The following is a 24,533-nucleotide window of genomic DNA, read 5'->3' as shown; positions in this document are numbered from 1 at the left end:
CAGGCGACACGTTGAGGCTTCAAGTTATGACTAATTTATTAGCAACAATATTTAGATACATATAATCAAGGGTGTGACAGAACTGTAATACATATCTACTCTGGTCTGCTCCCTGACTCCAACTGAGGTTCCTCCCCAACCCAGGATGTGTGTCCTTCTCCCAATTAGCTCAGTCTCCCACGCTGCCTCTCCATAGGGTCTGGCCCAAGCACGTGGTCCTGAAGGATCACCGCTTTAAAGGGACCACATTTCCACAATAATGAAATTAATGCTGTAAGTCTCTTAGCTCCAGGAACCCTTCTTTCCTTTGTGCCATCATAGATGCCCCATTACAGTAGCACAAAACCCATGGAAATCTAGGTCATTGTCTTCAACGATTAAGTCATTAGAGAAATGCGGCCATAACTTCCTCAGAGTGGCAATCAGCATTGGGTTGCTACTTTGTGCCCAATCACTTATGTGATTTATCTTCTGATCCTTTCTCACCCCAGCTTTCAACTCAGGTCGGGCAAGATCGACGCATCACAGCTTGCCATCAGGACCCAGCATCAAAGCCCAGCTCCATGGAAATAAAGAAGGACACGCCCCTTTTTTTACAGCATTAGCTGCTGTAAACAAGGTAAGTTAAAGGTCCCATCAAAATGTAAAGATTCTCGATAGGCCAAGGAGGTATATCTCCAAAGTAAGTGGATAAAATTTGGGGAGTGGAGTGGACCACAGGTCATGGGGGGTGTCAAAAATTGGCGGGACACGGTTTCAGGACTTAGGGGGGTGGAGAGCAGACCTTGGAGGAGGGGACGAACTTTGGGGTAGGGGATGGAGAGGTTGGATTTGGGGGAGGTGTCAGACCTCATGGGAGGGGGGGAATCAGATGGGAGTTGGTCAGTTAGAATCGGGTAGAGTTGGGGGTCTGTGGGGGTGGGGAATCAGTTTGGATCGGGTATGGGGGTGGTTTCTATTCTATGATTTCTATTCTATGATTTCTATGTATGGGGGTGTGTGGGGTCAGGTTGGATCAGGTATGGGGGTGTGCGGGGGATCAGGTTGGATCGGGTATGGGGGGTGCAGGGGATCAGATTGGATCAGGTATGGGGGTGTGCAGGAGATGGGTCAGGGTTATGGATCGGGTCATATGGCTGGTTGTGAGTCAGGCTCACAGGAGAGGGGAGTCCTGTATGATTGGGGGTAGTCTCTTGGCGGTTGGAGGAATGGGGAATATCGTGGGGAAGTGGTGGCTAGTTGCAGAGTGCGGTGATTCGACTGGGGGTTGGAGGTGGTGGGGGAGTCCCTTTGGGGGTCAGGAGTGTGGGTGGAGTCCCGTGAGGGCGTTGGGATCTGGGTCTTTACAATCGTTACAGAAAAGTTAGGAAGAGGTTTTAATTCTCCTAACTTTTTCTGAGTAACTATTGGTGTAACCCTGTCGGAATCATCCAAAGTTTTCACTTCTGGGTAATTGCGTGCGAATCCTCACTTGTGAACTTCTGAGAGGGATTCCCCATCTGTGGCGTAACCCCGCAGTCCGAGGCTGGGGAGTTTGAAGTTATGGCCCATAATGTCTCCATTTATTGACAAAATACAATGCAGATCCAGTACAACTTCACATCACTCCTAAAAAAGTGTTAAATCTCTCGAATATATGTTTAATTCTTTGATTCTAGTGACTAATGAACATCCTGGGAATTACCAAAGACCAGAAACTGAACTGGACCAGCCATAGTGGGTGGTATGCTAACACAGTGGTTAGCACTGCTGCCTCATAGTGCCAGGGACTCGGGTTCAATTCCAGCCTTGGGTGATTGTCTGTGTGGAGTTTGCACATTCTCCCTATGTCTGCGTGAGTTTCCTCCCACAGTCCAAAGATGAGCAGGTTAGGAGGATTGGCCATTCTAAATTGCTGCTTAGCGTCCAAAGATGTGTAGGTTAGGTGGATTAGCCATGGGAAATGTGTGGAATTACAGGGATACGGTGAGCCTGGGTAAGATGCTCTTTCAGAGAGTCGGTGCAGATTCAGTGCGCCAAATGGTACTTCTGCACAGTAGGGATTCTATATAGATACTGTGGCTACTGGAACAGATCAGAGGCTGGGAATTCTGAGGACAGTTACTCATCTCCTGACTCCCCAAAGCCTGCCTAGATCTGCAAGGCACAAAATTGTCTGGATCAGTGCAGCTCCAACACTCAAGAAGCTCAACACCATCCAGGACAAAACCGCCTGTTTGATTTACACCCCATCCACTATCTTCAATATTCATTCCCTCCAACACCGATACACAATGCCACCTACAAGACGCATTTCAGCAACTTGTCATGCCTCTTTCAACCGCACCTTCCAAACGTGCAACCTCTTTCATCCAGAAGAACAAGGACAGCATCCACATGGGAACACCACCACCCTCCAAGTTCCCCTCCAAGTCACACATACCATCCTGACTTGGAAATATATCACCATTCCTTCAATGTTGATAAGTCAAAATCAAAGAACTCCCTTCCTAACAGCATCATGGGCACAGCTGCCTCACATGGACTGCAGCAGTTCAAGAAGGCATCTCACCACCATCTTCTCAGGGGTTATTAGGGATGGATGATGAATGGAGACCAAGCCAGCAATGCACACAACTTGTGAAAGAATAAATCTGAAATATATTTTCATTGACAATTATGCTAAAACTGGTTTCATGGCCTAGAATGCAAAATGTCCCTAGTATTGCGATTAGAGAATCCTTCCATTTCCTTTCCTGTCTGGAATGGACAGTTTTACTTTCCTTTCCATCTATTTCCCCTTCAAATCTTTGTTCAAAGACTTCGAATTGAATCAATGGCCCATTCAGGGAGGAAGTAAGCCTTTATCCTGACGTTCTGTTATTTGTCTGGGTCATTAAGGACAATTAACTCTCTTCTGTAAGTGTGATATCAGTCACTTTGTTCATTGCCCCAGTCCATTGTAAACACCACCTCCAGACTTCCCAGGTAGACATGCGTCTCCTCATACTAGATTAAAGTCTCCACACCAGCATGGCAAAGAGGTGAACTGTCCCTCTAATGTCTGCATTTGAAGTGGGAAGATGTTCAGCAGAATGACTGCTGTTGTTTTCTCTGACTGATGCTGTGGCATTTACATTCCTGAATCCTGTGCAATCTGCCAGTAGGTTTTCACTTGGCACAGTGTGCAAACCCCTGTTTTCCTCAGTACTCAGTTTGGCTTCATTTAAATTACATCTGAAACATTTGTATTTGTTAATTTGTGGTTGGTTTCTGTAGCAGCTCCAATGTTCATGGTGCAGAATGCTTTACTTTGACACAACAATAAAAGCAGCAATTTATATTGATATATTCCCTTTAACCTATTGAAATATCCCAAGGCACTTCAAATGGGGCAATATAAAACAAATTATGACACCAAGCCACATAAGGATCTATTAGATCAGATGATCAAAAGCTTAGGTCAAAGTGGAACGTTTTAAGTAGTGCCCCAAAGGAGGAAAGCAAGATAGAAAAGAGAAGTGTAGGGAAGGAATTCCAAGCTTAGGGCAACTGAAAGTTCAGCCACCAATCATAGAATCCCTACAGTGCAGAAGAGATCATTTGGCCCATCGAGTCTGCACCGACTCTCTGACAGAGCATCTTACTCAGGCCCTCTCCCCCACCCATAACCTCACACGTTTACCATGGCTAATCCCTCGAACTTGCACATCCTGGGACCCTAAGGGGCAATTTAGAATGGCCAATCCTCCGAGCCTGTACATCTTTGGACTGAGAGAGGGAATCAGAGCACCTGGAGGAAACCCACACAGACACAGGGAGAACGTGCAAACTCCACACAGTTACGGGGAGAACGTGCAAACTCCACCCGGTTACGGGGAGAACGTGCAAACTCCACACAGTTACCCAAGGCCAGAATTGAACCCGGGTCCCTGGAGTTGTGAAGCCACAGCGCTAACCACTGTGCCACCATGCTGCCCCAATGGTAGAGCAATTATAATTAAGAATGCACAAGAGGCTGAAATGAGAAGAATGCAGATATCTCAGAGGGTTGTGAGGCTGGAGGAGTTTACAGAGATAGGGAGTTGGCAAGGCCATGGAGCGATTTAAATTTGAATTGATTTTTTGGAGCAAGCAAGGAGAGAAATTAAGTGCTTGCCCCATCCACTCTACCCATTGGCTTTGTAACTCATGAGAAAGATATTTAATTTAAAAGTTGGTTGACTGGGAGACAACGTGGGTCAGGGCTGAGAGGTGACCGGGACTTGCTGTGAGTTAAGACAGGAGCAACAGAGTTTAGGATGACCCTAAGCTTACAGAGGATAGGATTTAATATGGAAAAATCAACCAAGGCACTTTTAAAAAGGGTGAAAGCAAGCAAAAGAAAATGGAAATCAAGTTCATGAAGTAGATGTTCGGATGGGTGGTCAAATGCTTGGTCAAATTAGTGAATTTTCAGAGGGTCGTTTAAGAATGAGTGTGAGGTGGTAGTAGAGGGTTTAAGGAGGAATTTCAGATTGTGGAAAGTTTAAGGAGCTGAAAACACAGCTGTCAATTGTGAAACAATTTACAAGTTAAAAAAAGGGTCGATTTTCTCAAGTTTATTGTAACATTTGGATTTCATCAGGAACAGGGAATGTTAATTGAGAGAGAAAGAGAAAGTAACAGAGTGGTCAGGTTTCAGAAGGTGCATGTGTCCATCAGTTCATAATTGTCTGAGAAAGAAGGGTCAGGGCAGACATCAACAAGCAAGACCACCAGGCACAAGCAGACCAAGGAGGAGAGGGCAGTAGCTGCTGTAATCAGGTAAGTTTTTAAAAGTCCAAGTCATTCAGTGAGTGGGTGAGTGGGTAAATGAATGGGAGAGTGGATGGGTAACTGGGTGGGCAAGTAGGTGTGTTGATGAATGGCTGGTTGAAAGGATCAATGGATGAATGAGTGGCAGAGTGGCTCTGTGAGTGAATGAATGGAGAGTGGGTGAGTGGCCGGCCAGGTTGAGTGATAGTCAAGTAGAGGGCTAGTTGGGTCGGCTGGGGGAGGGAGTCGGGTCAGGAGTATTGGTATGAGTCAGCGGGTAGTTGAGTGCTGGGAATAATCTGGTCGGGGAGAAATTGGGTCAGTTCAGATGGGTAACTGAGTAGGAGGGAAGTCAGGTCGGGTCATGGGGGTCTTCAAATCTTAGAATCTTAGAAACCCGACAGCACAGAGAGAGGCCATTCGGCCCATCGAGTCTGCACCGACCACAATCCCACCCAGGCCCTACATAACCCCCATATCCCTACATATTTACCCACTAATCCCTCTAACCTACGCATCCCAGGACACTAAGGGCAATTTTAGCATGGCCAATCAACCTAACCCGCACATCTTTGGACTGTGGGAGGAAACCGGAGCACCCGGAGGAAACCCACGCAGACACGAAGAGAATGTGCAAACTCCACACAGACAGTGACCCAAGCCGGGAATCGAACCCAGGTCCCTGGAGCTGTGAAGCAGCAGTGCTAACCACTGTGCTACCGTGCCGCCAGTCGGATATCTGGGAAATTGCAGTGTAAGAAGTCTCACAACACCAGGTTAAAGTCTAACCGGTTTATTTGGTAGCAAAAGCCAGTGAGCCAGGGGACAGTTGAGTGCTGGGCGTAGTCTGGTCAAGTTGGAAATGGTTAGCCAGTAGGGCTAACAGGTTTTGAAAATGGTGTACCAAAGCGCAGATGTCACCCCCCCCCCCCCCCCCCCCGCCGTCCCTCACCACCACCTCCCCCGCCCTCACATTATTAAATTAATAGTGAGATGGTTTTATACTATAGAAGTGCAGGGCCTTCTCCTTTGACAAGTAGTTTCCAGCACAAAGTGCTGACAGCATGCTAGACTCAAAATGTGCTCTATAACTACACTGTCAGAATATAACAGTAAAGTATTGCAATGTGTTTATTTCCACTGATTCAACAATTGGTCTCTGCATTCCCCAATGGGATCACCCACCATAAGTTCCTGACTACAGGTAAAACAACAAAGATTGTGATAGAGTCCCTCCCTGAATAGGGATATAATAAAATACAGACAGTTTACAAGTGACATCAGGCAAATCGTTACAAGCCAAGATTACAGAAGATTTCAGTTCCATATTATTTCTTGCAGTAGTACGCTTCACCTTTATTCTCAGTTCAAAAGCAAGCTAGGATGAAGCAAATCCCTATTTAAATTCACAGCTATTCTTCATTAACAACAGCCACTGCTTCAATGCCTCACTAGGAAATAATGAAGATACCCTCAGGTAAGAACCCATTTAGAGACTTCCACTCCAGTTCATGAGTTAATGGCATTTTTAAACTCGGCGTCTTTACAGCTCATTAGTATTGGGAGAGAAGTCTGCAGCACACAAGAGTTTGTGATATGCAAATACATGCTGATGAGTATTTACTTATCTGTTTACAAAATCAAGACTGATGGGCATGCTTGATTACTACCATCAAAGCAAACCAGCATTACTTATGGTGCACTTCTGTGTTTCAAGTGACAGAGCAAACATACTTTACAAAAAGTCAAAGATCAAAGATTTTATTAGTTCTAAATGAGGTCATTACTTCCACCAACCAGCCTGCCTAGCTCCCTTTGGCATTCTTCTTAAAAACGGAGGGAATAATTTATGACAACACAATTTTGACCTTTACCCAAACAGATCTCAATGTATTTTTTGTTGATTTTAAACATTACACATATAGGTTCATTCCCTCACCTCTCCTAATATCAGTGCTGTTCTGAGCCACGTGTCTCTACAACCGAGAAAGCAGGGAGGGCCTGTGTCAGATAGCTGCAGGGAGCTGTATAGCATCGATCTTGTGGGGACCCTCCATTGATTTCAATTTTCCTATCCCCTGCAGAGAAATACTTAAAAGCGCTTTTACATTGAGGACTTGTGTAGTTCTGATCACAAGAGACCAAAATCTGTGCATTGGCTGCTGTGTTTACATTGCTGAAGCCATTCCTCTTATCTTGACAGCAGAATCAGAGACTTACTGGTTTTTACTGGTTTGCAATTCGACCACCATGAGAAAGGAAATCAGTCTGCATGCAGATTCTAAAAGGCAAATGTGCTAAATGTAAACCTGCATGACGGTATTCGACAGCACGCAGACTCAGTCTTGAGGGAGCTTTTCACATTGCCATACTGGGATTATAATGGAGTAATTTTACTGTTTTTTAGTGAAACAATTCTCCCATACTGTAGCACAATATCAATACTGCCCAAGGGGTTTCATTGTGCTGTAGTGATATCACATTATAAATGGGACAGTGGGAACAGCGGTTATTCAGGGAATTTTCAATCTACCTTTAGATTGAAAGGTCTAAGCAACAAAAACACAGACCTATTAAGTCTCACTCAATTGTCATGGGACTTGCACAATTTAACTTCAACATGTTGCTTATTCTCAGACATAATTACCATATTAATATTTATATAGTTTCAACCAGTTTATATTCTGTTTTACAATTCCAACAATTCTCTGCTGTGAAGGTTCTGAGATCAGGAGGTTAGTAACTTACCTCCATTATATTTTAGACTTACTTTGATTCCTAGTGCAGTGTCAATTGCCCCCTTTGCATTACAGGATGGAGCTCACCACACCAATGGGAATAGAGAAAACAACCACACAGGTTTAATCCATCGAATGAGTTGTACAGGACAGCAGTGCCACCTTGTTTACCTTGGAGTACTGCTGCTACAGTAAGAGTCCACCATTGGCATCAATGCTGTAATTTGAAAGAGCATTCGGTCAATGTATAGTTTCTGAGTCTGTATTAATGCATGAGAAAGACCTTTGATTAGCCCCTGAAAATGGGTGCGAAGATCATGATGCATAATGAATTCACATTTTTGAGTAGAATGCAGGAAGCACATGATCTTCATGCTGCCTGCTAATTTTAATGATTTCTGTGTGCAACTAGCACTACCTGTGCTGTTCATTGACTACATGTATCAGCAGGGGAGCCCAATATTATTAGTAACTTGCACTCCTTAAGTAGTAGCCAGCACTTCTTAAAGTTAGCCTGCACCTCACAAAGGAAAGGTATGTTGTAGCTACAGTAGGTGCACATTTTGCAACTTAACCTGAACTGGGAAAGAGAGAAGAATGGCTGACCATGGGAGGGAGAAGGCCCCAGATTATCAGGTACTGCATTGGAGTTCTTGGTGGAGGAAATAGAAAGATGAGATGTCCCAAACCCTCTGGGGGACACAAGGCCCTTGACGCATGAAAGGGCTGTGGAAACAATTAGCCTCGAAAGGAGCTGTGTTCAGGTCCTCCCAAGGACCTGAACGCTGTGCTACAAGAAGCTAATTGACCTCAAATGCCACATCCCACCAATTGCACCACTAGTCTCCAGCCACGACTCAAATCACCACACCCCCATCATTCACTTACCAACAATTTCTAGCAATCAAAACTCAACTAACATTTATATTCTTCGCCTCACCTTTAACAATCTAGTATAGCTGCAAGCCCCACACACAGATACACATCTCACAGTTTGTACACATGCCAGTTATTTAACCATGACAGCCAGATCACCCAGAAAGACTGTATCACATTCACGAACACACTTCCCTCTCTATTCAGCGGTCACGGGCATTCAGCCTCTGATCTTCGGGTAAGCGTTCTCCAAGGTGACCTTCACGACACATGACAGCGCAGAGTCGCTGAGCAGAGACTGATACCCAAGTTCCGCACACATGAGGACAGCCTCAACCAGGATCTTGGGTTCATGTCACACTATCTGTAACCCCCACGACTTGCCTGGGCTTGCAAAATCTCACTAACTGTCCTGGCTGGAGACAATACACATCTCTTTACCCTGTGCTCAACCCTCTCTCCACTCACATTGTCTGTACCTTTAAGACTTGATTACCTGTAAAGACTCGCATTCCAACCATTATTTTGTCATTTGAGTTTGTGTCTTTATATGCCCTGTTTGTGAACAGAACTCCCACTCACTTGACGAAGGGGCTACGCTCCGAAAGCTAGTGGCTTGTGCTACCAAATAAACCTGTTGGACTTTAACCTGGTGTTTTTAACTTCCCTTCCTCGTCTTGTTCTTTCATCTCTGCCTCCTGCTCCTCACCTTCCTGCCGGTTACATGGTGACCAAGGCCACTCCCTCTTGATCACAAGGTTGTGCAGCATGCAGCATATCATCATAAAACATTCAGACCGGCTCAGCCAACTACTGCCTGTACCTCCAGATCTGTCTTAGCAGCATCATGGTTGTGCCTTTGGTCTGCTGTATCAGGATTTTGTGATGTGGAGATGCCGGTATTTGGTAGCAAATACCATAAGCTTTCGGAGCACTGCTCCTTCGTCAGATGGCAGTATTTGGTAGCAAATACCATAAGTTTTCGGAGAACTCCTCCTTCGTCAGATGAGGACGGCCTCAACCAGGATCTTGGGTTCATATCACACTATCTGTAACCCCCACGACTTGACGTCAGATATCCACTCCATCTGACGAAGGAGCAGTGCTCCGAAAGCTTATGGTATTTGCTACCAAATAAACCTGTTGGACTTTAACCTGGTGTTGTGAGACTTCTTATCAGGATTTTGTGACAGCGAGGCTCTCAGCTTATGTGTGTTGCACGTACGTGGGTAGATTGTGAACTGGTGTCTTGAGCTATACCATCAGTAGATAGTCCTTGTCCTGCCTGTAGTCATGGTGGCTAAAAATAGCTGGACTACTGCCAAGATACTAGGCATTGACAAGCATGGTACCCTGCCTGTGATCACACACCAGCTGGAGGAAGAGGGATCCATTTTGGTTCATGTAGCAGGTATGTAGCAAAGTTAATATGAGGGGCAAGCAATGCAGTGTGCATGCAGTCAAAGGCACTTGCATCACTTAGCCAAGAACCAATGTAGGCCATCAAGTCCAGGGATGATAAGTGAATAGGACTTGTTGCGAGGAAGGACACAAGCAGAAGAGTTCTGGATGACATCAAGTTTATGAAGGGTAGAATGTGGGAGGCCAGCCAAGTATGCATTAGAATAGTCACATCTAGGGACAACAAAGACATGACTGAGTGTTTCAGTAAGTAATGAGCTGACACAGGGTCAAAATCAGCTGCAGAAGTGGCAATAGCAGACTTAGTGATGGTATGGACGTGTGGCCAGAAGTTCATCTCAAGGTCAAATATGACACCAAGGCTGCGAATAGCCTGGGTTTAGACTCAGTTAGTTGTCAAGGGCGGGGCAGAGGCAGCAACAAGGGAGCAAAGCTTGGGGCCAGGAGCAAAAACAATGGCCTTTGTCTTTTCAATTTAAGTGGATGTCGGACGTGCAGTCTGATAACTTAAGAGACAGCAGAGGAGTTGAGAGAAGTGGAGCTGTGTGTCATCAGCATACATGTGGAAACTCAGGGGGCGGAATTTAATGGGGCCTGTAGGAGTGGGAAACATGGCACATAGGGGGACATAGTTAGGGGAGAGTTAATATCCCAGCTCCCTAATGGTGAGCAGCTGCAGATGGAACCTACTAAGCAAAGACACTAGTTCAATCAGGGAGGAGAAAGCTTTGCAAAAAAAAACCTTGTGGAAGGAAGATTTTGACCCCATAAAGAAAGATCACATTTAGTATATAGTTCTGCAAATTTCTATAAATTCTACTTTATATTCATAATTAAAAATGGTCAGAATTTTTCCCAATGACAGCATAATCTGGGACACTAATTAGGTGTCATCTTGGCTCAACTGGTAGCATTCCTGCCTTTTTGTACTCTTACAGGTTTAGTGTAGGAGCAGCTGCCAGAATCAGAAACAGCACTATACCATGGTATAGTGCCGCTGTACACTTGTGTGACTGCAGTTTCCACTGGACACACTGCTATTCTCTGCTATTTCAGTTCCTCTTACTAAATGGGCTGACAGAATGCTAAATAGGGCGGCATGGTGGCAAGCATTGCTGCCTCATAGCTCCAGAAACCCGGTTCAATTCCAGCCTTGGGTCACTGTCTGTGTGGAGTTTGCACATTCTCCCCGTGTCTGCATGGGTTTTCTCCGGGTGCTCTGGTTTCCTCCCACAGTCCAAAGATGTGCAGGTTAGGTTGATTAGCTATGCTAAATTGACCCTTAGTGTCAGGGGGATTAGGAGGGTAAATATGTGGGGTTGCGGGGATAGGACCTGGATGGGATTGTTGTCAGTGCAGGCTCGATGGGCCAAATGGTAGATTCTATGTAGAATTCTATGATTGCATAAACATCAGTGCAAGTTTGATATGTGGATGCTGTGCTGCATGACACTGTATTACGAGTTCACGGAGGAAATAAAGTATCATCGGAGGTGATCTAGAATAAGCCTTCATGATCATGATAATAATCGGTACTGGACTTTGTGAGAGAACATTTTGAGTCTGGATGACCCTTTGTCAGAATGTGGCATTAGTTCTGTTCTCTCTCCACAGATGCTGTCCGAACCGCTGAGATTTTCCAGCATTTGTGGTTTTTGTTTCAGATTTTGGTCCGGCACCAATATAACATGGAAATTTGGAGATGTTCAGAATTTCACTGAAGAAGAATAAACTTCATAGCTGAGATTAATGGTGCTTGCAAATCTAGGATTATGCCATTAAACGATAAGCACCTTGTTCACAAATATTTAGAAATGTACTAACAACCACAATAAATGGCAGCCATCTCCTTGAAGGATATATTAGTGCCTGAGTGAACATAATCAATCAGGGTGACTTCCAACTGCCCAAATCTTGTCTGTAAGAAGGGCATTGTGACAGTTGAAGATCAGAAAGACAAGTGGATGCCAGGGCTGCATTAGCACTGCTCAAACACAATTGATACAATTTTCAAACAGGCCTGTAAACATGTCAACAGGTCTTCAGCTTAAGACCACTTTAATGTATTAGAAGTTCACGAAGGAAAGGGAATATTATTGGAGGTGATCTAGCATAAGCCTTTACAATCATGATAATAATAGCTACTGGACTTGTGAGAGAACAGAAAGAACTTTAAGCCTGAATGACCCTTTGTCAGAATGTGGCATTAGCTCTGTTGTCTCTCCACAGATGCTGTCAGACCTGTTGAGATTTTCCAGCATTTTTAGTTTTAGTTTCAGAGTCTGGATGAGACTGGGTTCTATGCTAGGCAAAGGATTTGAATTGCAGTTTCGAGGTATAAATGGGCTGACTGTGCAGCTCAGTTGGAACCTGCAGCTCAGCGGCAGCATTCAAAGAGGCCCAAACTCAAAGACAGTTTGGTTTTCTGAGCACCAGCTCCAGTTGGGCAGCATGGCCACTCCACTGACTTTGCCATTACTTTGAATGCAATTTCCTCATCTCCTGAACCTATAGAATTGAAACTTCAAAATGTCTGTGAATTACTAGCAATTAAAATATTTGAGAGTTAAAAAAAGATAGAATGCCCTTTAATAGAGCACTGCATGTTTCTGAAGTTGCAGACCAATTATTTTCACTGATGCCTACCAGCATCCTGCCTGTGCATTCAATTTAACTATGAACAAAGCATGCCGTTCATTATATACAGTTTAAAATCTTCTCATGAACATTACAGCAGCCCAGCTTGCTCAGCCTTTCAATTATGAGAATTATTTTTGCACTTACTTGGGATATTTCTTTGTTACAAACCAGATATTCCGTGTTGCAATTCCGTTTTTTAAAAAATGAGTCTATAAACAAACCTCATGTTTTTGATGGTTTATTCAATTACAGCTTTATGAAAAACATTAAATGCCTGTTCATCTGTTGAAGGCAATCCATAACTTGTATTAAATTTATATTGAAGCAAATTAATGATACTTCATGGCTTATTTTACTCTGTTTTCCTTGAAGCTGCATGTACGCGTTCAGTTCACAGATAAAATTCACCTCAGTGGCTACGTTGTCACAAGGGGTTATTTTCTGACATCAAGTTCCTCAATTCACAGAAGTGCATACCTGAAATTTGGACTTTTGCTGCACGTCCTTTCAAATGGTGATGAGAATGTGGTGTAGCACTGTGGTTAGCAGTGCTGCCTCACAGCGCCAGAGACCCGGGTTCGATTCCTGGCTTGGATCACTGTCTGTGTGGAGCTTGCACGTTCTCCCTCTGTCTGCGTGGGTTTCCTCCGGGTGCTCTGGTTTTATCCCACAGTCCAAAGATGTGCAGGCTCAATGGATTGGCCATGCTAAATTGCCCCTTAGTATCAGGGGGACTAGCTAAGGTAAATGCATGGGATTAATGGGGTAAGGCCTGGGTGGGATTTGATCAGTGCAGACTCAATGGGCCAAATGGCCTCCTCCTGCACTGTATAATTCTATTCTATGTAAGGAGCCAAAGAATCTCCAAAGTGGATTAATTCACCACTCCACAAACTCCTGTTGGTGCTTGTGGAACCATACCCAAGCAACAGTTTGTGCCTTTAAGAGGAGACAAAGCTGGGGAAAACCACCTTAAAACTGAAACACACCAGGTGACATCAACTGAGGAACAGAACACGTAGTTTAGCTGCTACTTTCTCCTCTATAATTTTCTTTGTGGCATTGCGTCAAGGTTTGTATTCAAAGGACAGCAACATGTCATGCATGACCTGAGTTAAGGAACAGAGAAATCCGAAGCAAAGAAATTGGATAGAAAACTACCAATGAGGAGCTCTGGAGGATGTATGAAAACAAATCAAACATTAGCAATCAGCACAATCAATCAATGAATAAAAGATGAACCAAATACACCACTGCAAATATCTTTTGAAAACCCTTTCAGTTACTACTTTGTTTCTTCGCCATCTTGAGCATTTACAACGGGAGGTAAAATTGACTGCTCAAAAGAAGCCTAAAAATGGCTTATCAGAAAATGATTAAATTTGATTATGCAACAGCATTTTCTGTTTGCATTGGAAAGATAGTCATCGTTGTTAGCTGTCTGCTACGAATTCTGTTCCCTAGACACTGATTCCATTGCCCTCCTTGGCCACTGTCTGAGGCTGAAAGTGACTATTTACAATCTCGACTTCGAGTTTACGCACATCTGAGCGTTCAATCTATGCCACTCCATCACCTCGGTAATATCAAGCCTGCTTCTGCCCATTTGCCTGCTGAAATTCTAATCCATAATTTTGTTAGCTTCAAACTCAACTATTTCAATGTTCCCCTGGCCAATCAACCATCTGACACGCTCAGTAAACATCAGTTAATTCAAAACTCTGAGCCCTGCATTTTGACTCTCACTTTATTCACCTCACATATCAGAAATGTTGGGGACACAGGGTGTAGTGAGAGGGAGGAACTGAAAGAAGTCAGTATTAGTACAGAAATGGAGGCTATTCCCACCCATTGTTTGGGAAGCTGAATGCAGTAAATCCCTGGGACTCTGAGCATCAGAGGGAACAATCAGGATCTTAACTGGACGGCATTCCCTGCCATCACTGGGTGGAATTCTCAGATGCTGAGAGCTGCCAGCCAATCAGAAACCCACAGCTCTATTGAATGGTGACACCACTGGGAGAGTGGTGGCTGCTGCTGGTATGACACCCACCCGAGGCCTAGTATTGTCGCTAGATCCCAAAACACAGGTGAGTGATGATAGGAAGGGGTTGTCAGCAAGGATAGCGGATGGTTTTGAGGTGGCGTTCTCCTTCCTGATGTCAAGTCCATCAATCAGGCTCTGAGCACCTTCGAATGAGGGGATTTCCCCACAGGAGCCTGCATGCAACCCTACACAGGTTTGCTTTTCGCAGTCCCTGCATGGCGAGCCCACCACCTGGTTAATAGCAGCAGTGGCAGAATGAGGTCCTTGGGTGAAAGATCTCAATAGTGGCAGCACAGCACGGCTGTCCACAAGCCTTTCGTGTGGAGATGCCGGCATTGGACTGGGGTGGGCACAGTAAGAGGTCTCACAACACCAGATTAAAGTCCAACAAGTTTATTTGGAATCACGAGCTTTCGGAGCGCTCACCTGATGAAGGAGCAGCAGTCCAAAAGTTTGTGATTCCAAATAAACCTGTTGGACCGTAAACTGTATTGCGAGACGTTTTACTGTGCACAAGCCTTTCCATCATGGTTTTAATCAGGGTGGAGGCGGGAAGGTGGCTGGATCCCCACCTGCCAACAGCTACCCTTCTGCCAGAGTAACGGTACTGGCAGATGGAGAAATGCGAGATCAGAAAAACCAGAAGGATAAATGGGAAAGGTGTAGACAACATAAAAGGTGAATGGTGGGTGCCCGATTAATTTTAAGGTTCAGCTGAAAATCTGTACCTTTGCAGAGAATCTTCCAGTATTTAACTTGGTCATCAGAAATAAGAATTTTCTTTTAAAAATTATAAACTTAATTATGGTCATTGGCTTGCTTACATCGTAAATGCAACTTAATTTAGTATTTCCAAGAGGCATTTGTTTGAAGCAATTCGCAGACACATTACCGTTAGGAGATATAACTCTAAACTAGTGGGTGCCTCCCCCCATATGCACCTGCGTGTACTACCTCTCATAATGTAAGAATGACAGCATTGTTGATTCATGGAATGTGCCTCCCCTCTCACCTACTGTGGAAACCATTTTCAGGGTTTTGGACGTAATGGCAATTAGCTTGTTTTTAGCATAAAATAAACAAATGTTAAACGTTACCGCCAAGAAGAATGACACAAAATAGTAACCACAGCTCATAAAATAGCAGATTGTGGAAATATGTTATCGATATTTTGGTTTAGAGAGAGGCTTTGAAAAAAAGTTCTGAATCTAAAATGTTTAACCCTACAGAAAGAACACCAAAAACTATTGCAGAGATATCTGGTATAAAAAGCAAAGATGCAGATACTTAAAACAATACATTTTGTTTATTACTTTATCTTCACAATAAAAAGCAATATTAAGGAATAGCTGTTTCGCCCATATTACATGCAGGGATATATTTCAGAAATGGAGATGATTTATGGAACTGCCGGCAACACAATGAAAATATTGTCCTGCAGGAACCATCCAAAATGTCTACTGTCTCTGGGCACTTACAAATGTTTCCCTTTTTCCCTTGGAAATGGTGCCCTTCCCCCAACACAGCACCCACTGTCGTAACAGGCCCATATCTCACTGCAAGTAGCCCAGAAAATATTGAGTATTGCATGTGACTCTGACAGACTTCTGTTCCATTTCCTCTAGTAGAATCTGTTCTATATCTGATGCAGAAAAAAAATTGTAGAAGTAATAAGCTGGAATAACAGTTGAGCAAGACAGTGTAATGGGATGTGAAAATATTTCAAAGGTGTTTTAAACAGAATATTATCAAGTGTCTGTAATGCACTACATTTTACCTGTTAATAGTTTTGGCATGTTCCCAAAAGCAAAACCAAACAACGAGCTAGGTTAGGAGAATGGTTTCCTCAAAATTCAAACTGGAGATATTGATGGCACTGTGAGCCAGGCACATTGATCAGAAAGATCCCAAATCAACTGCTTACCTGCGCTGAAATTATTGATCTCAAATGGAATGTTTCAATGATCCAGGATGATCCAAGAGTTTGGGAACTCATTCAGAATTTTTGCAGTCCAAGTGATTAATTTTGTGTGCAGGGATGTGTGTGCGTGCAAGTGTATATACATCAGATGAGGAGGGGGCTGGATTGAGCTGTGATGTCAAATAGCCTCACAATACCCACCATCCAGGCTCGCACATGAATAATGATCACTTATGTAAGGTACCAAGAGGTTGCTTATAATTATGAAACTTTAGCTCCAGATCCATCATTGCCTTTCAGAGAAAAGGGAAACAAAGTGAAATAGGAATTTAATTGCTTCTTCCAAATATAGGATGTTGGGATTAAGTACTAGTATGCAAGAGGATCAGTAATAAGACAATGTATAGATGTTTAATGCGAGATGTAGATGTACATCAAACTGAAAATAAGAACATGTATCACGTACCCAATCGGGTTGAAAATGTGCATTGTATGCCAAATCTGTTGAAAACATTATGGCCTGGATGTTGTAGCCAGCAGTGTTGGAAGATGTTTGTTGTTCAGCATGCCAACAGCTACACACAGACATTTTACAGATTTTTGAGAACCAACCTATGGTCACTAGTTGCTGAATTTTCCCATCCCACCCGTCACGGGAGTCGTAGCGGGCGGGACATGGACCATGCAAAGGTCTGTTGACCTTGGGGCGAGCGCGGTCGGAAAATCCCGCATTAGGTGTCACATCCAGTGTGGCACCTTTTACAGGGGATCTGTATCATGTGTGAGCAGGCTAAGAAACAGGGAGGATTTTCCAGCAACTATATTAAGTATCCTCACTGATTTACGTAGTGTTAAATCCAGGAAGTATAAAATTTAATTTCAATTTAAAAACATGTACAGAAAATCAATTAAGAAAGATAGATTAGGTTAGGAGATAAAAGATAGAAAGTGCAAGTCAAAATATATTTTTTTACAAGATCTGCAACTTATGTTCTGAAGGAATGGGACTCTCAATTTATAAAATTTAATATTCAGTGCCAGCGAGGTTCGTTAGTAATTATGACTAGCCATGCCATTAAAAATCCACTTGGACTTGAATGCACCAGTCTGAACTTTTTGTGCCTATGTTTAGTGGGTAACTAGCAGCTTCATCCCTTTACACAGGTTACAATGCTGAATGCATGAATAAAGTACTCTTACGACATAGCTTGTGGAGTAGCAGAGTAACTTGGACAGCAACTTTTGGATTTCTGCATTTAACTGTGTACATGTACTCTTAAGTTGCAGTCTGATTTACTCCATAATAATGGAATGTTAGCACCATATCATTATTCTCAATACGACATTTGTGCCACCATTTGAGAGTCAATTGCCAAAATCTTGCTGCTGTTCACGCTGGCGTGATCTTACGGTCCACTGAAGGTGCAACCCTGCTACGGGTTTCCCAGCGGCGAGAGAAACCCCGTTGACAACGGCAAGACTGTAAGATCCTGCTGCCGGCAAGTGGTGAGCTCTCTCCCACCACTGCAAAGCCTGCCGTGGAGAGGGAGAAAAATCCCACCCAATGAGTTTGTAAAATAATTTCTGGAGGAACAGCTACAATTCAATTTCTGAATGTATCCGAAAAACCCCCAATTTTTCCAAGCATTTTTGGCATTGTGTATTCAAACTGTTAATGTAATGTGACTTGCAATATAATGAGCCTGCATTCAGCTATCAGACATTCTTTCAGATCAAACTACTCTTTGCAAATCTGGGCTCATTTTCCATAGTTAGAGTTATTTGATATTTCTGGTAGAAACTACTTACTGGAAATTATAGTTACTAATACAGACAATCGAAAATTTATCGATCTATTTTACAGATTCATCATTTTATAATTAACAGAAGCTTATGGTCTGTTAACAATATAAAATGACTGGTACTAATGTTTCTTCTGAGCACTGTACTGAAGTAAAGAGAAACAGATGGTTAGTTAATCATTAGGCACCAACTGTTCAGAAAAAAGTTTCTTGCATGAATAATCAATTATTCCTTCAAAGAAATAATTATTCAGTAGTGTAACTACATCGTTATTCAGCTTGTGCTTAATTTTTAAAAAACACAACCGAACCACATGTTTCTCCCAAACTAACCTTTGATTGTTGTTCACTTTCAGGCTCCAACAAAGCTCAATACTACCTCCATATAGGAGGGTATTGCACACTAGCTGCCCATCAATCTTATTACTTCAAACAGTCGAGACTTTTGTTAGGGTTGGGGTGCAAGGAAGGAGGGTCTTTCCATTGGCCATTGTAAGATTCCACTTCACCATTGATAACAGCTTTATGCATTGACCTTCAACCTGCCTCAAGATAAAACAATAATCAAATATTTTGCTTAGTCTTTAAGGGGCACCACACTCCAAATTGCTTTACACAATTATATCAAGACTAATATACAGAATGACTGGCATTATGCATCAACACCCAACTATAAATCTATAAATAAGCTCCAGTGGTTTGTTTTCATGAGCTATTTGGAGGTTGATCTGCTAGTTAACAGCGTCATTAAATGGAGATACCACAGCTAGCCAATACCAGATTTGGCCAGGACCCAGGATTCAGTTTTCCAATAACATTTAGCTTACAATTTGAAAATGCAGTCAAATAGATAATGCAACTCTATAATTAGCAGGCCAAGGGTTGTAAGATTTTAATGTGCATGTTATGCTCTACAGAAAGAAGCGTTTAAAAAATAATGTTTGCTCCATGTGCAAATTATATTTTCAGGAAGCAATTTGTAGAACAATGAAAAAGATTAAAAACAAGAAATCAATTAACTTAAGGAAGAGAATTTGATATAAATATATATTGTTCTTGTCTCTTGCATTAAATTGTTATACAATCTTGTCCAATTATATATGCAAAGCGATTGAGATTACCAGAACTATTAGAGAAGAAAAATATAGAGATGGAGTCAATTACTCTCCACTATCCTTTCACTTCTGGATCAAGGATTTAAATCCAGCCCATTCACCCACCCATTGTAGGTGCACAAATAATTAGAATTTGTATGCCGAAAACAATCATTTGGCTTTTATTGCATACGTCACAAAAAAGAGCATTAATTATACTAGGGTTGACCCTCGAGGTTTGTATTAAGATGCTTTTTTTGTATCTGACTCCACAAGCTAGTTTATTTCTTTAAAAGACAAATCTGCACAAAATTAGCAGATTTGATCTGTGGCAGCAATAGGAACACATCAATTGGCTTCACTACTCCTCGGCGAGGGGGCCAGTATATTAACGAAAACTAGAGCATTGTTTTGGTTCCCGATTGCTACCCCAGTAACTTCTGCTGGAAGTCTGTGGAACAGTTGGATGAGGACAAGATTGGTCTCAGCAGTCATGAGCCCACTGTCAAAAAGCCTGAAGGCACTAACTATCAAGGACCACATGTATTTGTAAAAAAAAAACAAAATTACTGCGGATGCTGGAATCTGAAATCAAAAGAGAAAATGCTGGAAAATCCCAGCAGATCTGGCAGCATCTGCAAGGAGAGAAAAGAGCTGACGTTTCGATTCCAGATGACCCTTTGTCAAAGCTAAGAGGCATAGAAAGTGGGAGATATTTATATTCTAGGGTGAGTGAAAGATGAGTCATAGCCACAAAAACAAGGGCGGCACAGTGGTTAACACTCCTGCCTCACAGCGCCAGGGACCCAGGTTTGATTCCCGGCTTGGGTCAGTGTGTGTGGAGTTTGCACGTTCTCCGTGTCTGCGTGGGTTTCCTCCCACAGTCTGAAAGATGTGTTGGTTAGGTGCATTGACCCGAACAGGCACCGGAGTGTGGTAACTAGGGGAATTTCCCAGTAACTTCATTGCAGTATTGTCAGCCTTACTTGTGACTAATAAATAAACTTTAAAGGGGTAAGGATGCTAATGGCAGCCCAGAGAGAGATGGTGTGAAAGGCCAAACGGCAGAGAAACTGAAATCAGAGGGTAAGCTGTGACAGATGAAGATGTGGAGGGAGGGGGAGATGGGGGGGGAAAAGGTTGGGAGGGGGAGAAAATTGAGAAAAAGGGGAAAGGGGAAGCAAAGGGGGAGAAAAGGTAAGGAACGATGGGATGAAATGGGGGGGGGAAAGAGTGGAGGGGGAAAAAAAATAAAAATAAAGGCAATAAAGAAATCAAAACTAGAGAACAGTTAAAAATTAAATAAAATGAAAAGAAAGGGGTCGAGATGGGGTAGAGTTAATCATCTGAAGTTGTTGAACTCGATGTTGAGACCGGAAGGCTGTAAAGTGCCGAGCTGGAAGATGAGATGCTGTTCCTCTGGTTTGCGTTGAGCTTCACTGGAACATTGCAGCAAGCCAAGGACAGACATGTGGGCATGGGAACAGGATCGTGTGTTATGTATCAGTAATGTCACCCTGTCAAATTACCAAAGCAATAGACACACTTGGAATTGTATCCCAACAAAATGTGAACACATTCAGGATGGTGGTTAGAAAGAGAAATAACCTTTGATTCTATACTGTGGTAAATCAGAAATCTTCAGACAGTCAGGTCTACAAAGAGATATTGTAGATCTGAAAGGAAGACAAGAACTTTGCAATCTAGGAACTTGTTTCTAAGAACCCAAAACAAGCAATTTATTAATTCAACATTGATTTCATAAATAGAAACAGCATGCAGGTAAGTAGGTAGATGGCGACATGGACACAAATGCATATTAGCAAATGAAATAAGAACAAATTATCCAAGAACAAAAAAGACATTTTCATTTATATCCAGTGATACCCATTATCCTTAATGATTTTTCCATTTTCTTTAAAATTAAATTCAAATCCAGTCAGACTGATGAGGTGAAAGTCTTCTCCTTTGGATAGTTTGTAAAGATTATACCTGAAGTGAGGCTGGGCACTCTCATTCCACTTTTCCTGTGGACTTTGATATGGAGATGAGTTGATGTCAAATATTAAATTGCAATTTCATCTGCTTGTCTCACATATAGGATTTTAAAAAAAAGGGCAGTTTCTACTGTTGAAAGAAAGACACTGTCTGACCCAACCTGTCAGCAACTGCAAGTAGGTCAAGCTTCTGGAAGTTTCCAATGCGGATTACAAATAGGACATGCCCAAACAGCCCTCCTGTGGAATTTCACAACTGTTTATGTCAAGGATTATTTCAAAGACAGACTGAAACTTAAAGTGGCCACCACCATTTACATCACTAAGTAGCGACATTTCATTTTTGGCAGGACAGAGACGGAGAGTTTACAGGGACAATGGAATTTCGATATTTTTCTTCCTTGTTCAGCACATAGAAGAATGGGTCATTCAGAAGTGATGGTTTGGACTTATTACCAAGATCATATCAATGGCCAAGGTCTGCCCAGACACAAGATCATCAAGTACCTTCTGTGGACTAAAAAGTTTCAAATTCCACAGCAATGGTTCCAGTAGGAAAAAGGGCTACATCTTCAAGAATTGTCATAGCTACAAACAACAGCAGCAAGGACTTACAATTTATTTATTTGCCTTTTCTTGTTGAATCTTTATTTGGCCAAAAGGTTGTAACCTTCTCTACTTTAGAATCCCTACAATGCAGAAGGCAGCCATTCAGCCCATCGAATCTGCACTCACTCTCCAAATGAGCACCTCCCTCCCTATTCCCGTAACTCCACTCATTTACCATGGCTAATCTACCCAAGTAAGAGTTTTAACAACACCAGGTTAAAGTCCAACAGGTTTATTTGGTAGCAAATACCATTAGCTTTCGGAGCGCTGCTCCTTCGTCAGATGGAGTGGAAATGTCCAACGCCGGCATCTCCACATCATAATCTACCCAACCCATACATCTTTAGTCACTAAGAGGCAATTTAGCAAGGTCAATCCACCTAACCTGCACATCTTTGGACTTACTTTATAACTTGCAATTTTGTGTGTGTGTGTGTTCCAATGTTGTTTACTTAATTCAATATTTTAATATCTTTACCTGGGTGGGTTTTTAACACAATAAAAATTAACCTCTTTTTTGTTTAACCTCAAGAAAGCCTGTCTGACTGAGTTCTTTACAATCAGCACATAAGCGGTTAAGTACATTCATCCTTGTAAATAAAATAAACCTGTTACAATCAAGTTAAGTACAGGAAAGAGCATCTGGTGAACTGCTGCGACGACAATAATCTCTCCCTCAATGTCAATAAAACGAAGGAGATAGTCATCAGCTTCAAGAAGCGTAGAGGAGGGCAAGCCCCTGTCTACATCAATGGGGACAAAGTAGAAATGGTCGAGAGCTTCAAGATTTTAGGTATCCAGATCACCAACCTGTCCTGGTCCCTCCATGGGGACGCTATACTTAAGAAAGCCCACCAACGCCTCTACTTTCTCAGGAGACTAAGGGAATTTGGCATGTCCGCTACAATTCTCATCAGCTTCTACAGATGCACCATAGAAAACATTATTTCTGGTTGTATCACAGATTGGTATGGCTCCTGCTCTGCCCAAGACCGCAATAAACTATAAAGGGTTGTGAATGAAGCCCAATCCATCACTCAAACCAGCCTCCCATCCGTCGGCACTGTCTACACTTCCCGCTGCATCGGAAAAGCAGCCAGCATAATCAAGGACCCCATGCATCCTGGACATACTCTCTTCCACCTTCTTCCGTCGGGAAAAAGATACAAAAGTCTGAGATTGCGTACCAACTCAAAAACAGCTTTTTTCCTGCTGCCATCAGCCTTTTGAATGGATCTATCTCGCATCAAGTTCATCTTTCGCTACACTCTAGCTATGACTGTAACACTACATTCTACACTCTTTCCTTTCTTTCCCTATGTACAGTATGCTTTGTCTCTATAGCTCGCAACAGAATTTTTTTCACAGTATAGTAATACACGTGACAATAATCAATCAAATCAAAGCGGAAACAAGGGGAAATCCTTGCACCCTTCCTCATCTATTGATAATAACCTGGATCACAACGAAAGACTCCCATGAGACGTCAAAGTAAATTGGCCTAAGTTCAGAATTACATCAAAAAAAATCAGATGGTCAAGTCCAGCACATAAGTAATAGAATTTTATTTCAATTTACAATCTCATATTAATTAAATATTTAAAGAAAATTTAATATGGCAATTCTTGTGTAACAGATGTGTATTATCCAGGAAAATTCATAATTTATCAATGCTTAGTGAAGAAATTGGTTATGAAACTCAAAAAAAACATTGAACAGAGTTAACTTCCTTTCCTCCTTACCTATTTCCCCTGTAATAAAGAGTAAATCTACATAATGTGTAACAGTCTAATTTCTCAAAACTTCTTTTGTCATCTTGCTTGCAATTCAGTTTCAAAATGCTTCTAATTCCACACAGTTGAATCAGGGACTTCTGGGTGCACAATTACACAACTTGTTGCTAAACAAACTAGACAGCCTCTCTGGGACCATGATTTATGGTTATAGAATTATCCTGTCCTTTTTCTTTGTTGGACAACTGAAGTTACTTGAACACTCACTGACACCTTCGTAACTATTTCTCAAGATACATTTTGGTGTTGGTCAAGTTTAAACATTCTCCTCTTCACGCAGGAACTGAAACACAGAAGAGAAGTCTTTCTGAGCATAGCCTCGTGCACACATCATCCTGTAAATCTGATGAGACAGGGTTCCTAGTAGAGCAGGGGTTTTCGTATTTGTGGCAGTGTTCTGTGCTAACCCCAGGTCCTAAATGGAAGAAATGGAGGAATGGTTAGAGATGATTTATCAAACCTCACTTTAAAACTCAACACTGCGTCCTCATTCAGACCACAAATTACTGTATAATTATTACAATAAATTGCAAGTACATTCCATGATTTTTGGGGGCAACGAAGTGTCTGAAGCATATGAAACACAACCATATTTTAAAAACTAACCAAACTACCGACAATTCAGATACATTTCTGCTTGCCTGATATGAAGTGCACACTGTTGGGCCTAGATGGTGAGTATTGCACATGCAATCACTTTCCAAACAGACCACCAGTTTTTACCTCTTGCCATCTTTTAAAGGTATGTTTGCTGGCATTTAATTGTTGAATTTTGCTTTGTGATAGGATGCCATATTCTGATCCTTTCCTTTTTTTCT

At 42.4% G+C, this 24,533-nt stretch overlaps 1 protein-coding gene across 1 annotated transcript in view; it reads right to left on the bottom strand.

Annotated features, from left to right (window-relative positions):
- Positions 1 to 23,469: 23,469 nt before the first annotated feature.
- Positions 23,470 to 24,533, bottom strand: part of hibadhb (3-hydroxyisobutyrate dehydrogenase b) — a 144,619-nt gene continuing 143,555 nt past the window's right edge. The window contains exon 8 of the mRNA XM_078239879.1: positions 23,470 to 24,130. Coding sequence (XP_078096005.1) covers positions 23,972 to 24,130 — 159 coding nt within the window. The 3' untranslated portion in view covers positions 23,470 to 23,971. The remainder of the gene's footprint in view (positions 24,131 to 24,533) is intronic.

This window comes from Mustelus asterias, chromosome 2 (assembly GCF_964213995.1).
Source record: "Mustelus asterias chromosome 2, sMusAst1.hap1.1, whole genome shotgun sequence".
Classification (NCBI taxonomy): domain Eukaryota; kingdom Metazoa; phylum Chordata; class Chondrichthyes; order Carcharhiniformes; family Triakidae; genus Mustelus; species Mustelus asterias.
Note: the sequence above shows the minus strand (reverse complement) of the source record. Positions and strands in the feature narration are given on the sequence as shown.